This window comes from Vicia villosa, unplaced genomic scaffold, assembly GCF_029867415.1.
Source record: "Vicia villosa cultivar HV-30 ecotype Madison, WI unplaced genomic scaffold, Vvil1.0 ctg.000182F_1_1, whole genome shotgun sequence".
NCBI lineage: Eukaryota > Viridiplantae > Streptophyta > Magnoliopsida > Fabales > Fabaceae > Vicia > Vicia villosa.
In genome coordinates, this window is record NW_026705057.1 from 612,536 (window position 1) to 626,397 (window position 13,862).

Below are 13,862 nucleotides of genomic sequence, written 5' to 3' on the forward strand. Positions count from 1 at the left end.
AATTTTCAAATTGTTTAGCTTGAGAGGCTAGAATGAAGGCTCATATTTGTACCCCACCCTATTGAGATCCACTTGCAAAAATCCTGACTTATCCATTCGTATGCCATTATTATTTTCAACCCACTTGCAACCAAATACAGGAATCTGAAACTTCGCGTAATTAAACACAAAAATGCACTCGATAACCCCAAAATATGACAAATTTGCAAATTTCGGGTTTAAGTCATTCGCACTTGATATGTGCATTGCTTCAGCTACCAAGGTAACACCATTATTTTGCATAGTAATTTTATCATCCTGTTCTTTGGTATAAAATGTGTATCCATTAATTGCGTATGCGCTATAAGAAAACACAACTATACTTGGACCATATGCTAAACATCTAAACCTTTCTGTTATTGAAGCAGGATATGAATGATACTTTGAATAAATATGTTCCTTAAACCATGGTATGAAACTTCGATTTTGCTCTCGTACTATCCAATTTTCATTTCTATTTTGATTTAAACCTCGGAGAACACCCTTGTGCATTTCAACATACGGCTCAACCTCAATCTCATTGTGCAGAACATACAAATGCACTTGATCCCGTTCGACCATTGATACTGTCATAACTTTATTTCCAATTAGCTTTTTTCCTTCTTTTTTTCCGACAATATAAGATTTGGGGAGTCCAATTGATTGAAAATTTGACAGATAATTATAACATAATTCAACCGCTTCTTCAACAACGTATCGTTCGGCAATACAACCCTCCGGTCGACTTCAGTTTTTCACGTACCCTTTTAATATTTTCATATAACGTTCAGTAGGGTACATCCATATCATATAAGCTGGTCCGCACAATTGTGTCACTTTCACAAGATGAACGACTAGATGAACCATTATGTCAAAAAACGAGGGAGGAAAATACATTTCAAGATCACATAATGTAACAACTATCTCTTTTTGCAATGTTGGTAAGATCACAGGATCGATCACCTTACTGCAAATTGACTTAAAGAAAAAACAAAGTTTAGTTATTGCGCTTCTTACTTTTTCTGGCAGAATAGAACGTATACCTATTGGTAGAAAATGTTCCATTATAACATGGAACTTACACAATATTTTCTTATAATTTATAGGCCCCTTATACCTATTACTTATAATTTATTTGCCCCTGCCATTATAGCGAGTTTTGATTTAGGAACCCTTAAGTTTTTTTTTATTAAAGGCCCCTTATAATTTATAAATCCTGAATTTACCTAACCCTTTTACCATATTTGCTGACTGGGCTTTGAAGTATTGGCCACAGTGGCAATTGTTTGATGACTGGGCTTATATGAAGTTTGGAAATATGTATGTTGGTTGTTTACCACCCCCCCCCCCCCCAAAAAAAAACAAGTGAACACAAAATTAGGGTTTTCAAAATTTGGAAAGGGCGAAGCTCTGAAGTGGAAAACGGAGAAGACGAAGCTGCGATGGCTTGAAACGGTGATGAACCGGTCGAATCGGCTGAGGTAACTGGTCATTTCTTTCTTTCGTACTTGGGGATAGCATTGATGTTTGTTATTTTGCTTACATTTTGTTTTTGTTTCAGTTGAATGTCAGGTTTAACACTGTGTTTCACCATGGAGGAGAGTTCGTAAAGCTTCAAGATGGTGAGACGATTTACAGAGGCGGCGTATCCACAGTTATTACTAGAGAACACATCAAAACATGGACTCAGCAACACATTCAAAACATAGTAAGTGTGTGGGGTTACGTAGCTGGGTCGTTTAGGTTATGGACGAAAATCGTAGAAATAGATCCTAACTATTTCCAAATTAAGAATGATGGTGATGCTTATGATTTTGCAGCGTATGCATGTTTGATGGAAGCATACGGGGTTTTGCTTGTTGAACACGATGCAGTTAGTAATAGTAACAGTCCTAAGTGTGTGAATGATAGTGATAACATAGAAGTTAGTGATGAAGAGCTTGTTGAAGGGTTGAACGATAGAGAGGATGAAAGGACCACAAATCTTGCTGATGGTTTTGAAGAGATTGATGTGACTTTACCAGTGAATGAGGGGCTTGATATAGCAGGTTATTTGACTTTTCCATGTAAGACTAAAGGTGATAATGATGAGTATGTTAGTGATGATTTATTGAGCTCTGATCCTGATAACTCAGAGGATGAAAAAGGCCCTAGGTTTGAGAAGTTTAAGAAGGAGGGGCTTAATAAGGATTTTAAGTTTAAGTGGGGTATGGAGTTCAACACCCTAGATGATTTTAAAGAAGCCATCCGTGAGTGGACATTATTAAATGGGAGGGAAATTGCTTTTGTAAAAAATGAGGGGTATAGAGTGAGGGTTGAATGTAAGGCCAAATGTGTGTTTTTAATGCTTTGTTCTAAGGTGGGTCATAAGCACACTTTTGCCATCAAGACTATAAAAGAAACCCACACATGTGCTAGGATTTTGGACAATAAAAGTGCAAGTTCAAAGTGTGTGGCTAAGGTTGTGGTTAAAAAGATGCAAACCTCTGATAAGGTAAGGATCTGTGACATAATCCAAGACATGAGGAAAAATTATTCTGTTGGCATAACTGTGTGTAGGGCATGGAAAGCTAAGTTGATTGCAAAGAAAATTATTAAATGAGATGCAGAAAAGGAATATGCAAACTTGTGGAGGTATGCAGTTGAGTTGCATAAGGTTAATCTTGGAAATACTATAAAGATCAACATATATAGGCCTTTACCTTCAATCCAACCAAGGTTTGGATCATTTTATTTCTGTTTTGATGGGTGTAAAAAAGGGTTTATAAATGGTTGTAGACCCTTCATTGGGGTAGATGGTTTGCATTTGAAAACCAAGTATGGAGGCCAACTTTTGATTGTTGTTGGAAGAGACCCAAATGACCAATACTTCCCCTTGGCATTTGGAGTGGTGGAAACAGAAACAAAAGAATCATGGAGGTGATTCATACAATTGTTAATGGAAGATATTGGACAAGATAAAAGATACTTATTTAATTCATATGAACAAAAGGTAGTAGGTTATTTTAATTAGCCATGTATGCAATTTTATTTCAATGCCTATTTCAAATGTCAAATTTTATCATTTGTTTTAAGGTCTGATTGCAGTGTTTGAAGAAATGTTTGAAACAATTGAACATAGGTTATGCTTGAGACCTCAACAAGTAACTTAAAGGAGGGTAAGGCAAAGATGGTTGTCAAACCAACTAGAAGGAGGTCAAGTGAGAGGATAAAGGAGAGTTGGTTCAAAAAACCTAAACCATTCACAGGTTCTGGTTCTGACCCCGGTCAACCAATATGCATGGACACTAAGGAAGTAATTTTAGCATCTGTTTTTCTACTTTTGTTTGTAATGCACACTTTTGGTGCAATGTTGTTTTGTAATAAACACTTTTGGTGCATGTTATTTTGTGCACACTTTTGTTATGACTTAATTATGTAATACTTTTGGTGCAGTGTTGTTATGCACACTTTTTGTAATGACTAAATTATGCACTTTGTATGTGCTATTAAGAACTTAATATAATCAGTGATATTGAACCAACTTAATGTATTGCTATTGAACACAATCATTCAATAACATGTTTCAGAATTTTGTACAGATAGTGAACCAACTTAATGCTAACTTAAGCTGAATTTTGTTTCACATTATGTTTCAAAATCTTGTACTGACATTGTACTGATATTGAACCAACATAATGAATTACACATTCAGAATTTTGTAATGCTATTGAGCCATAATTAAAGAAACCCAATTACTTTCATTTAATAACATGTTTCAAAATTACATTGTACTGAACAATTACATGATTCATCATTCCAAATTACATGCCTCGAGCCTAAACAATGGCAATATTGACCCCACTATAAATTATATGAAATTGTAAAACAAACCAACAGCCAAACAACATAACACATTTGCTAACTTAAGCTGCATATTATTCCTTTTCTGAGCTTCAAACTTCATCTTCAATTTGCTTGTTATTGATTCCAATTGCAGTTCTAGTACATCACACTTCTTACAAAATGGATGAATAACAGTTTCCCCTTTGTTGAAGTCTCCAATTTCATCATCTCATAGGAATAATTCACAGCTATTCTCGATCTATAAAAAACAAGTTGCACATGTGCTAGCATTAAGAAAAATCAAAACTTTATTTGAACTTTCTACAGAAACAAACTCACCCCAGCACCTCGACATTTTCAAAACTTTTGGTTGGGGTTTTGCACTGTGTTGGCGACCCACATCTTCATTGCTCTACCAGAGCCACATATGGGCAAACCATAAAACGATGCTGAATCAAGAGTGCTCCCACAAGAACTGCATCCAACCATGCTTCCAATTGATGGACGATGACACCCGATGGACAAAGAAGGAGAATTGGAGACGAAGACAAAGAAGAAGAATCAAAGCTGCAAAATTTTTCCAGAATGAAGAATTATTTTTATTGACAGGGGGCTTAATATATTTAACCCTAATTATTTTTATTGTCTTAAACTTAATCATAACCTCCAAAACAACAATATAATAGGTCGAGCTTTGCAAATTTAAAAAGTTTCTATCATTTAATAAGTTTCGTTTTTTCTATTTTAAGTAACTTCACAATAGTTTATCTTCTACTTTTTTTTTTTCAATTGAGAATATGATTTATATTAGAACTAAATATAAATCTTCTATTTTACCAATTTGAAAATTTAAATAACTTTTATTGAAAGTACTCAAATAAAGCTACAAAATATTAAAATAATTAGAATATATTAAAAAATAAAGACAAATAATATAAGAAAAACATTTATATCTATATATTAAAAATTTTAAAATATAATAATATAATAGAACTTTTTGTTAAATCGCACACATAAATGTATTATTATTACTATTACTATTATTATTATTATTATTATTATTATTATTATTATTATTATTATTATTATTATTATTATTATTATTATTATTATTATTATTATTATTATTTTGGTTACTTAAATGTCTAGTTACTTGAAAAAACAAAATTCTTATAATTGATAAATTTTAAATTTGGTCAATCTATTAAGTGTCTTAAAGAGGCCGTTCTGTCTTAAAGAGGCAAACACTGCATTAATATACTTAAGGGACATTTAATATTAATTATTATTTTAAAAAGTACTTTTTTCTATTTCATAAGAGCTACAAATTATTTTATTGGTAAATAGAGGACAAATTATAACTTATAAAGTGATAAATCCATCCCTTACATGGAAAGAAGAAAGTATGGCTAAAATTGTGAAGTTTATTCGTGTTATGAATATCATTGTTTTACTATTTTTTTCTGCTGCAAATGTTGAATGTAAGCCGATTTGATCGCTTTTCAAATCTTCTTATTTAATTTGACACAATTATTTCACAAATTAATTTATATTATTTTATCATCTTTTCTCCTTACAGGTAAACTATGTTATAAGGATTTTGATTGTAACTTCATGAAGTGTCGTCATTCCAAAGTAGCAAAATGTATAGAGCGTAAGTGTTTTTGTGTAGACCAATCGTTAAGTAGTTTAGTGGTGATTGACGCTGAATTTAATAAGAAAAATCATGGTTTATATCTTCACAACTGCGATCGAAAAAAGGATGAAGCTACATGATGCATTTGGTGTAATATTTAAGAGAATACCCAATTTCTTTACTACAATTTTCCATGAATTGTCGTTTAGTTATCATGTTGGCGCTTAATAAATTTATTTTTCTTTTGTTATTTAAGTCTTAAAAATGTAATTTTATTTCGTCGTTAGTTAAGATGATGATGATGAAATAAAATAAGGTATTAATAAATTTATTTAGATTGTCTTCTTCTCTTTTAATTGTAGATGTATTATCAGTTATGTAATTTTAGTTTTTGATACATTTGTTACTATCTATCATTAATATCTTTAATATTTAAGTTAAAAAATAATTTTTTATGGTGCTACTAAGAATATATCAGTCACTAAATCTTAAATATCAATTTGTCACTGATAAAAAGACAAGTTATTTCATGATATCTCTGCCATGTATATATGTCATGCCTAAGGATTAGAAAATTTTGCCTAGAATAAACATGTTGCATACTTTCCTCATTCTACCATGATCAGAAACCCTTACCTTGAATGAAGAGATATATCAGATGCATGTTCATGAGTGTATTCAACACTTTGTTTGCATAAAGACCTTATGCCATGTCTAAACACATTTTAGGAAATCTTACTTTAAACATCCTATGTTTCTTATCAAGAGTAATTTCTTCGATGGCAAAGTACATACTTCTTTAGATCACATGATAGAATTCAAATATTTACCATACATAAGTGTATCTAATCACTACTTGTTCTTGCATAGTTCCACACTTATGATATTATTGTTTTAAGAGCGTGTCAAATGATCTATCATTGCTGTGATGTTTAATAAAATGCTTTATTCCATGTATTACTACATTAATTTCCCATAATATTTTGCGCTATAGATTGATAGAACATAAGTGCATATTTGCATCTTTTATCCACATTTTCAATTTCAACAAAGGGGGAGAAGTATACTCTTAGGGAGAGGGTTTACACTCTATCTAACTAAGGAGGAGTATTATCACTCTAAAAATATATTTCTTAGTGTAGCGGTGAAAAATGAAACCAAGGCCATTAGATTGACCTGACTCATTATTTTAGTAAAAGTCGCCACCACGCTTTATTGTTTCCAAAGGAAAATGGAAAAGAGCAAAATAAAACCCAAAGAAGTTTTTCAAGTAAAAAACTAATAAAAACAAAGCAGAGATCTTAGTTACGAGGATTGATTATGCGAGGAGAATGTGTTAGCACCACTCACATCTGTGGTACTCCACAGGAACCTTTTTGTAAATTTATGTAAAAAGAGTTTTGTGCAAAAGAAAGCTTTGTTTGATTTTAAAATTATGCTCAGCAAGACATCACATCTTGTGCCTACATATCTCCTCATTACAATGGAGAAGTCAGAGCATTTGTAGTTCTTCTAAAAAAGAAACATAAGAATTTATTTTGAAAAAGGTTTTTTTAAGGAAAAGGAGTGCAAGTGCACAAAAGTGATTAAAGTCTTGAAAAACAAGGTCGAGGGCGATGCACAAGGAAATCAGCTTACAAAGAGTGGGTTAGGACTTGGTATATGGATCAAGAATACGGGGGTTCACAATTTGTTCATGCAAAGAAAGAACCAAATAAAAGGTAGAGGTAAAGAAGGCGGTAAAAATTATTATAAGGCCTCAGGGATAGGGATTACAAATATAGCGAATAGGAAAAAGTAACTAATACAATTATTACAAAAATCAAATGAAAGCAAAATGATAAATGTATGAAAATTAAACAAATTGTAAATGTCCAAGAGTCCCAAAGTAGCACCTCACATAAACACAAAATATTAGTACGAATATATAAAATAATATATATGAGAAATGATAAAAATATGAACAAATAATTATAAAAGAATATAACAAGAGAAATCTAAAATAAACCATATTAAATTCTAACAAAAGAAAGATTTAACTTTTTTTTACAAGCAAGATTCAGTAAAAAGCGAGTACTAGGGGTACTCGAAACCGCTTACAAAAGAAGATTCAATAAAAAGAGAGAACAAAGCTCAGAAAGAAAATTTCCCACCACTTGAAACTTATCCTAGATTTCCCACCGGATTTTTATAAAAATCATAAAAGTTAAATTTGGATAAAGAAATATTACTTAAGCAAAACTACTTCCAAACTTTCAACTTAATATTCCACCCTAAATCCGATTTACACGGTTTAATACCATTGAAAACTATATCGTTTCTATATCTCCAAATACACCAAACCACCGTTAACCAAATACCACTAGCTTTGTCTTTCAACCCTCCCCCCCCCCCCCCACCTTACTGCATTCCTGTTTTCAGCAAGCCAAACTACCTGAGATATTAGTTCCTAAAATACAATTCATTCCTAACCAACTATAAACCTCCAGCCATATTAGTCTTATGAATCCACAACCAAGGAACAAATGGTACAAATCTTCATCTTCGTCTGTACACAACCCATAACTTAAATCCAAGTTAACACCTCTATAAACCAATGATACTTTAGAAGGTAATCTATCAATAATACAACTCCATCCGAACACCTTAGTTATAAAAGGAACTTCAATTGCCAAACATCCAACAAACTATCCTTGATCGAAATCGAGACTGTCATAAACTGACGTAACCCAAATAGCTTCAAATAGCCACTCCTAGTTGTGTATCCTACCTGTTTATCCTGCAGCCAAACAATGGAATTCGGAGTATAGGGAGAGGGCACAACATTCTGAAGAAAATATTGTAATGACAGTAAATCCTACAGCAGTGTCGGCTCGGAAGTAAAGATCCCGAAGTTACCCCACCCCCATCCAGATTTGCTCCACGCACCCATGCTCTCTACATTCCCTCCTTTCTCCGTACTGACAGCAAATAAAGCAGGATATAAACCATCAAACTTCCCTCCAGCAACCATTTCGTGCTCAAAAAGGGGATTAACCTTTCGTCGCCCGGATAAAACTCATAAGTAGTTGTCAAGACAGTAAAAGGAAATTTTGATTCGATATTAAATAGCTCCGCCCACCATTTGGATCTGGAATCGGCCTTTTGCCTAGAACCAGCAGATAAAATTAAGTGACTCAAATTACCATATCTCGCAGTCAAGACCTTCACCCAAAGCGCATTAGAACCTTGTAAAATCTGCCAAGACCATTTAAACAGAAGAGCCGTATTAAACTCCTTAAAGCTCTTGAACCCCAATCCGCCATTCACTTTTGATAAACATAACAAATCCCACCTAACCCAGTTAATTTTCCTCTTACCATCGATGCTGCCCCACAGGAAATTATTCCGAACCTTCTCAATTTCTTTATAAACACTAATCGGCGCCTTGAAAAAAGAAAGTTGAAATATTGAGAGGCTCGAAAGTATCGTTCTAACCAAAGTAATCCTGCCTCCTAAAGATAACATCCTCCCTTTCCAGCTGCTCAGTCTTGCTCTCATTTTCTGTAACAGAGGCTCCCACCATGTTACAAAATTATGATTAGCACCAATTTGGAATCCAAGAAAATGAAATGGCTTATTTTCTATGTTACAGTTAAGGAAAGTAGCTGCTGCCGTCATAAAATGGTCACGTAAATTAATACCTATGATCCTTCTCTTGTGAAAGTTGACTCCCAATCCCGAGACTACCTCAAAGCCTCTTAACACGGTCTTAAGCGCCTACACCTGCTTCCAGTTACTATTAACAACCAAGAGAGTGTCATCGGCGAACTGTAAGATGTTTATATCATAATTCCCTGCAAAATTAAAAGCTGAAAAAACGTCAACCTCGACCGCCTTCTTAACCAACGTGCTCAAACCTTCCCCAATGATAACAAATAAAAACAGCAAAAGGGGATCTCTCTGCCTAAGATCTCTGCTAACCTCAAAATCTTTCATAGGGTAGCCATTAACTAGGACCGACATCCAACTATTACAAATTAGAGCGTACATCCACTTCACCCATAGCTCCCCAAACCCCATTCTTCTCAGCATATACATTAGAAAACCCCTGTTAACTTTGCTGTACGCTTTTTCGAAATCCACGTTGAACATCAAACAACCTTTCTTTTCCTTTGTTGCATAATCGACGATCTCATTAGCTACTAAAACACCATCTAATAGATTCCTGCCAGGAACAAAAGAACTTTGAGATTCCGAAATTATTGAGCCCAAAACCCACTTCAGCCTAGCTGCCAAGAACTTGGACAAAACTTTATAGATGCAACCCACCAAGCACATTAGCCTAAAATCGTTGAGACTCCTTGGACGCTTCTTCTTAGGAATCAGAGTAATGAAAGAGGATATAATATCCTTAGAAAGTGAACCATGAGCATGAAATTAATTGAAGAAAGATATGAAATCCTCCTTCATAAAGTCCCAACACTTACTTATGAAGAATAAATTATAACCATCCGGTCCCGGGCTCCTAGACCATTCACAACCCCAAACAGCCCCCTTAATATCCTCCTTGGAAAATTGGACTTCCAAAACACTCTTATCAGCAGTAGAAATGGACTTAAATTTGATACCCTCTAACAAAGGACACACCGAGTTAACCTCCGCAAAATTAGCTTCAAAATGCCTTCTGATTTCCTCCTTAACCTCACCCACCTCCTCCACCACCCCCTCTGTCAGTAGTTATGCTACCAATAAAATTCCTCCTTCTTCTTGATTTCAAAATAGAATGAAAATACTTGTTGTTCAAGTCTCCTTCTCTATCCCATCTCACTCTAGCTTTTTGTAACAACACATTCTTCTTCACTTTCATATTCAACCACATTTTACTAGAAGCTTCACTCCTGACTTTAACCAAGCCAATAATCTCTTCCTCCTTGCGAATTTTAAACAGATTGTCGGCTACGTTAATCCCCCTCATACCATCTTCAATGAGAAAATCAAATCTTCCAAAATCCTCGTCATTGCACCTCCTCAGGCTAGCCTTCAACAAACGTAACTTTTCTTTCACCATAAAGTACCCTCTACATTCAATCTTAATTTTCCTCTATTCTTTTTCAACAAATGGTAAAAACTTCTTGTCATCAAACCAAGAATTGTTCACCAAGAACAGTTTAGGACCCCAGTTTGCCTTATTAGAAACTGTCCAAACCGGACAGTGATCAGAGATGCTTCTTTGCCCAATCTTCTGACTCACCAAACCCAATCTGACAATCAAAGACTCATCCACCAAAAAATGATCCAACCTGCTCATCGACAAACCATCCTCGCTGAACCAGCTGAAATAGTTACCTGAACAAGGTAAATCAATCAGCAAACTATCCTCAATAAAAGAAGAGAAGAACCTGTACTCCGAGTTGCTCGCCGCATTACAGCCTTTCCCCTCGCTTCTATTCTTGATAGAGTTGAAGTCACTGCCCATCAGCCATTCCCCATCAGAATAGGTAGATCTTAACCCCAGAATTTCCTTCCACAAGTTTTTTTGTCTTGTAAAGAACACGGAGAGTAAATGTTTATGATATAGATTATGCTTCCCTTCCAATCCAGTTTGGTACCAAGATACCCAACTCCTCTAAAAATAAGAATAGCCGACATATAATCTTCCTTCCTAAGAGTTATTAAGCCCTCTGATATGCCTTCTGATGCCGAATATGACCAACCAATTCTCTCCTTTTGCAACAGACTCCCTACCACTTCTTTGTTAACTACCTTCAACTTAGATTCTTGGATCAAAAATTTATCTGCTTTACCTTGAAAGATAATTTTGCTAATACTCTTCCTCTTAAGATGACTACCTCCTCCCCTAATATTCAAAGATCCTACAATCACCAAAAACCATTCAAACACTCCTTCTTCCCCTGTTGTCTCACTCTGTCCAAGCATTCCAACTCTTAGATCTTTTTAACATAATCCCTCTCCCCCCATTAAAAACTACTCCTAGGTTAGAGATAGCAGACCAAATGTTAGAACCCACATTAGATCTCATTTTCTCCTGAAATCTATAATTACATTGCACCATATCTGCATCAGAGAGATTGCCACCACACAATATTTCCCCTGTAGAAAAACTAGATGTTTAACCAGAAATAGAATTCCCAAGAAGAGTTACTTAGATCTTATTTACATTAGGCCTCCCCGAGTCCACCTCCAAAACTCCCTTCTCATTTAATCCAAAATAAGATATTGAATCAGAACTTTCTCTCAATAACCTCTTCTTGGGCCTTACTTTCTTTTTGGGTTTAGGCCCACCTTTTTCATATACACTCCTAACCTTTAGAGTCCTTTTGCTAAATGATACTCCCTATTTTAATCTAGATTGGGATTTAAAAAAGTATCCACAAAAAATTTTTGTCCCTTTTCAATTATTTTGGAAAAAGAAAAGTAATAGAAAGGGCCCCACCTCCTGGAATATTAACTGCCTCCGCCTCCCTAGCTACAACAATAGCTTCATCAAAACAGCCAATATCTTTATATTTCCAAGAAAAATCCTTCTTCTCTAGCCTAAGGAAAACTTTTTCAAAGTGAAGTGACAGGTCTTGAACGTTACTCTTTGACACTCCACCCTTCTCACATCGGTTACCAGCAAAAACATAAGCACCTCCTTCTGATTCCTATTCACATGTCTCCATATCAACTTGATTGTTCCACTCAAATTCAGAATCTGAGGACAAATCAATACCCTCCTTCCTATCTACCTTCTGGTTAAGCACAACTCTTAAAGGACCATAAGAATCTTCCACCATTTTAATTTTGAATAACTTGCCATCAATCTTAACATTAAAAACTTCGTTCAAAACACCAACACGATTGATCGAAAAAATTAGCAAGTGTACTATTTTTCACCGATGTAGTTATAAAAAGAGGTTTAAACCCAGTATCGAACTCGCGGACTGCGTAGGAAATACAAGTTTCACAATTATTCAATTGAACAAAATATCATTGGATTTGTTTGTTTATAGAGAAATTATATTAATTATAACTAATGAACGCAAAAGTAAAATAACGGTTCTTGACAATATGAGAAAGCATGCTAGGTTAGGTGTTTAAATTGCCGCGCAATGAACTTTATTCCCCAATTTATGAAATATAGTTATAATAAGCTACTACCGAATCTCAAAAGTTTTTTTCCTTAATTCCTTAACGGAAAACCTTTGGTGCTTATCTTTAATTCTAATTCCTTAGAAATTAAAGATAACAACAAGCGCTATAATAATGAATATCAAGAATTAAACGGTTACTACGGTTAAATCCTCATTCCTAAGCAATTTTACCGAAGTATTATTGTGCAAATTGCGTTGAGTTGGTTTGTCCGACCTAAATCTCAACCGTGAATCTGAAAACTATTTGTCCAATAGGAAAGGCATTAAGAATTTTGCACAATAAAAATAAACTCATAAAACTTCAATAACATAAATTGATGAAAATAAGGTTCATAACAATGGCAATTCAGGGACACCCCCTAGCAATGAGGGGTTTAGCTACTCATAGTAATATTTGAAGAATTGAAAATAAAGATGATAGACATTACAAAAAGTAGGGAAGGATTTAATCTTCAATTGCGATTGCCGTTGAAAATCTCCGTTCTCCAAAACCCTTGTTAGCCCTCTTCTTCACTGTAAAAATTCTTCAATATGATCCAAGATAATCACCAAAACTCTCAAACTAGGTCTAAGTAGTGTTAGGTTACATTCCATTCATGTAAAAAGTCTAGAAAGCCTTTAATGAGACTTGAAATAATAAAACAGCTAAAAAAACAAATTCTGGCCGCAACAGCTGACACGGCCGTGTCCCACGACACTGGCGCCCGTGTCAGCCTCTGTTTTCTCTTCAAAAAGCCTCTTTTTCCCTTTTCAGCTGACACGGCCGTGTCCCACGACACTGGCGCCCGCGTCAGCCTCTGCCTTATCCCAACAACACTCTTTTTCCTTTTTCAGCTGACACGGCCGTGTCCCATGACACTGGCGCCCGCGTCAGCTTCTTTCCTTGCAATTTTGGCTTTGTTTTCTTCTATTGTCGTCCCATTTTTTCGCCGTTTCTTCCTTACACCTGAAATAACCAATAACTACCAACAAAGTGATCAAAATTAACTATTCTACTAACAATTACCACCAACAATTAAATTAACAAAACATGAAGGAACTACTCAAAACAAAGAACAAACAATTCACAGTGTTACTGAAATGACCGATTTTTACCAAATAATTTGCGGAGTATAAGTGAAATTGGTGACCGATCACAACCCCAAACTTAGCTCGTTGCTTGTCCTCAAGCAATGCCTGAGACATCAAACAAAGGTCACCCCTAAATTTATGCTTCCACAATACAACGGTGCTTTTCACAACTCGAC

The 13,862-nt window shown here is 34.8% G+C and overlaps 1 protein-coding gene and 1 long non-coding RNA gene across 2 annotated transcripts; one reads left to right on the forward strand and one right to left on the reverse strand.

Annotated features, from left to right (window-relative positions):
• The first annotated feature begins 5,192 nt into the window (after window positions 1–5,192).
• Window positions 5,193–5,835, forward strand: LOC131625088 (uncharacterized). The gene is made up of 2 exons (XR_009290729.1): window positions 5,193–5,324; window positions 5,423–5,835. It is a non-coding gene; the product is annotated as an uncharacterized LOC131625088 (long non-coding RNA).
• A 3,403-nt stretch (window positions 5,836–9,238) lies between these two features.
• LOC131625078 (uncharacterized) lies at window positions 9,239–10,529 on the reverse strand. Its single transcript, XM_058895977.1, has 3 exons — window positions 10,172–10,529; window positions 9,949–10,092; window positions 9,239–9,771 (listed from the first exon to the last, which is right to left on the reverse strand). Exons 1-3 carry the CDS (start codon window positions 10,527–10,529, stop codon window positions 9,239–9,241), a joined length of 1,035 nt encoding a protein of 344 aa, XP_058751960.1.
• Window positions 10,530–13,862: the final 3,333 nt, after the last annotated feature.

Bases quoted from the DNA above. Each gene is read 5' to 3' on its own strand.
- LOC131625078 (XM_058895977.1), bottom strand. From the start codon at position 10,529: ATGGTGAAAGAAAAGTTACGTTTGTTGAAGGCTAGCCTGAGGAGGTGC. The intron at 10,093-10,171 runs GTGGGTGAGGTT...GTCCTTTGTTAG, and splicing joins CAGAGGGGGTGGTGGAGGAG to AGGGTATCAAATTTAAGTCC. The intron at 9,772-9,948 runs GTAAGTGTTGGG...GCATCTATAAAG, and splicing joins TTATAATTTATTCTTCATAA to TTTTGTCCAAGTTCTTGGCA.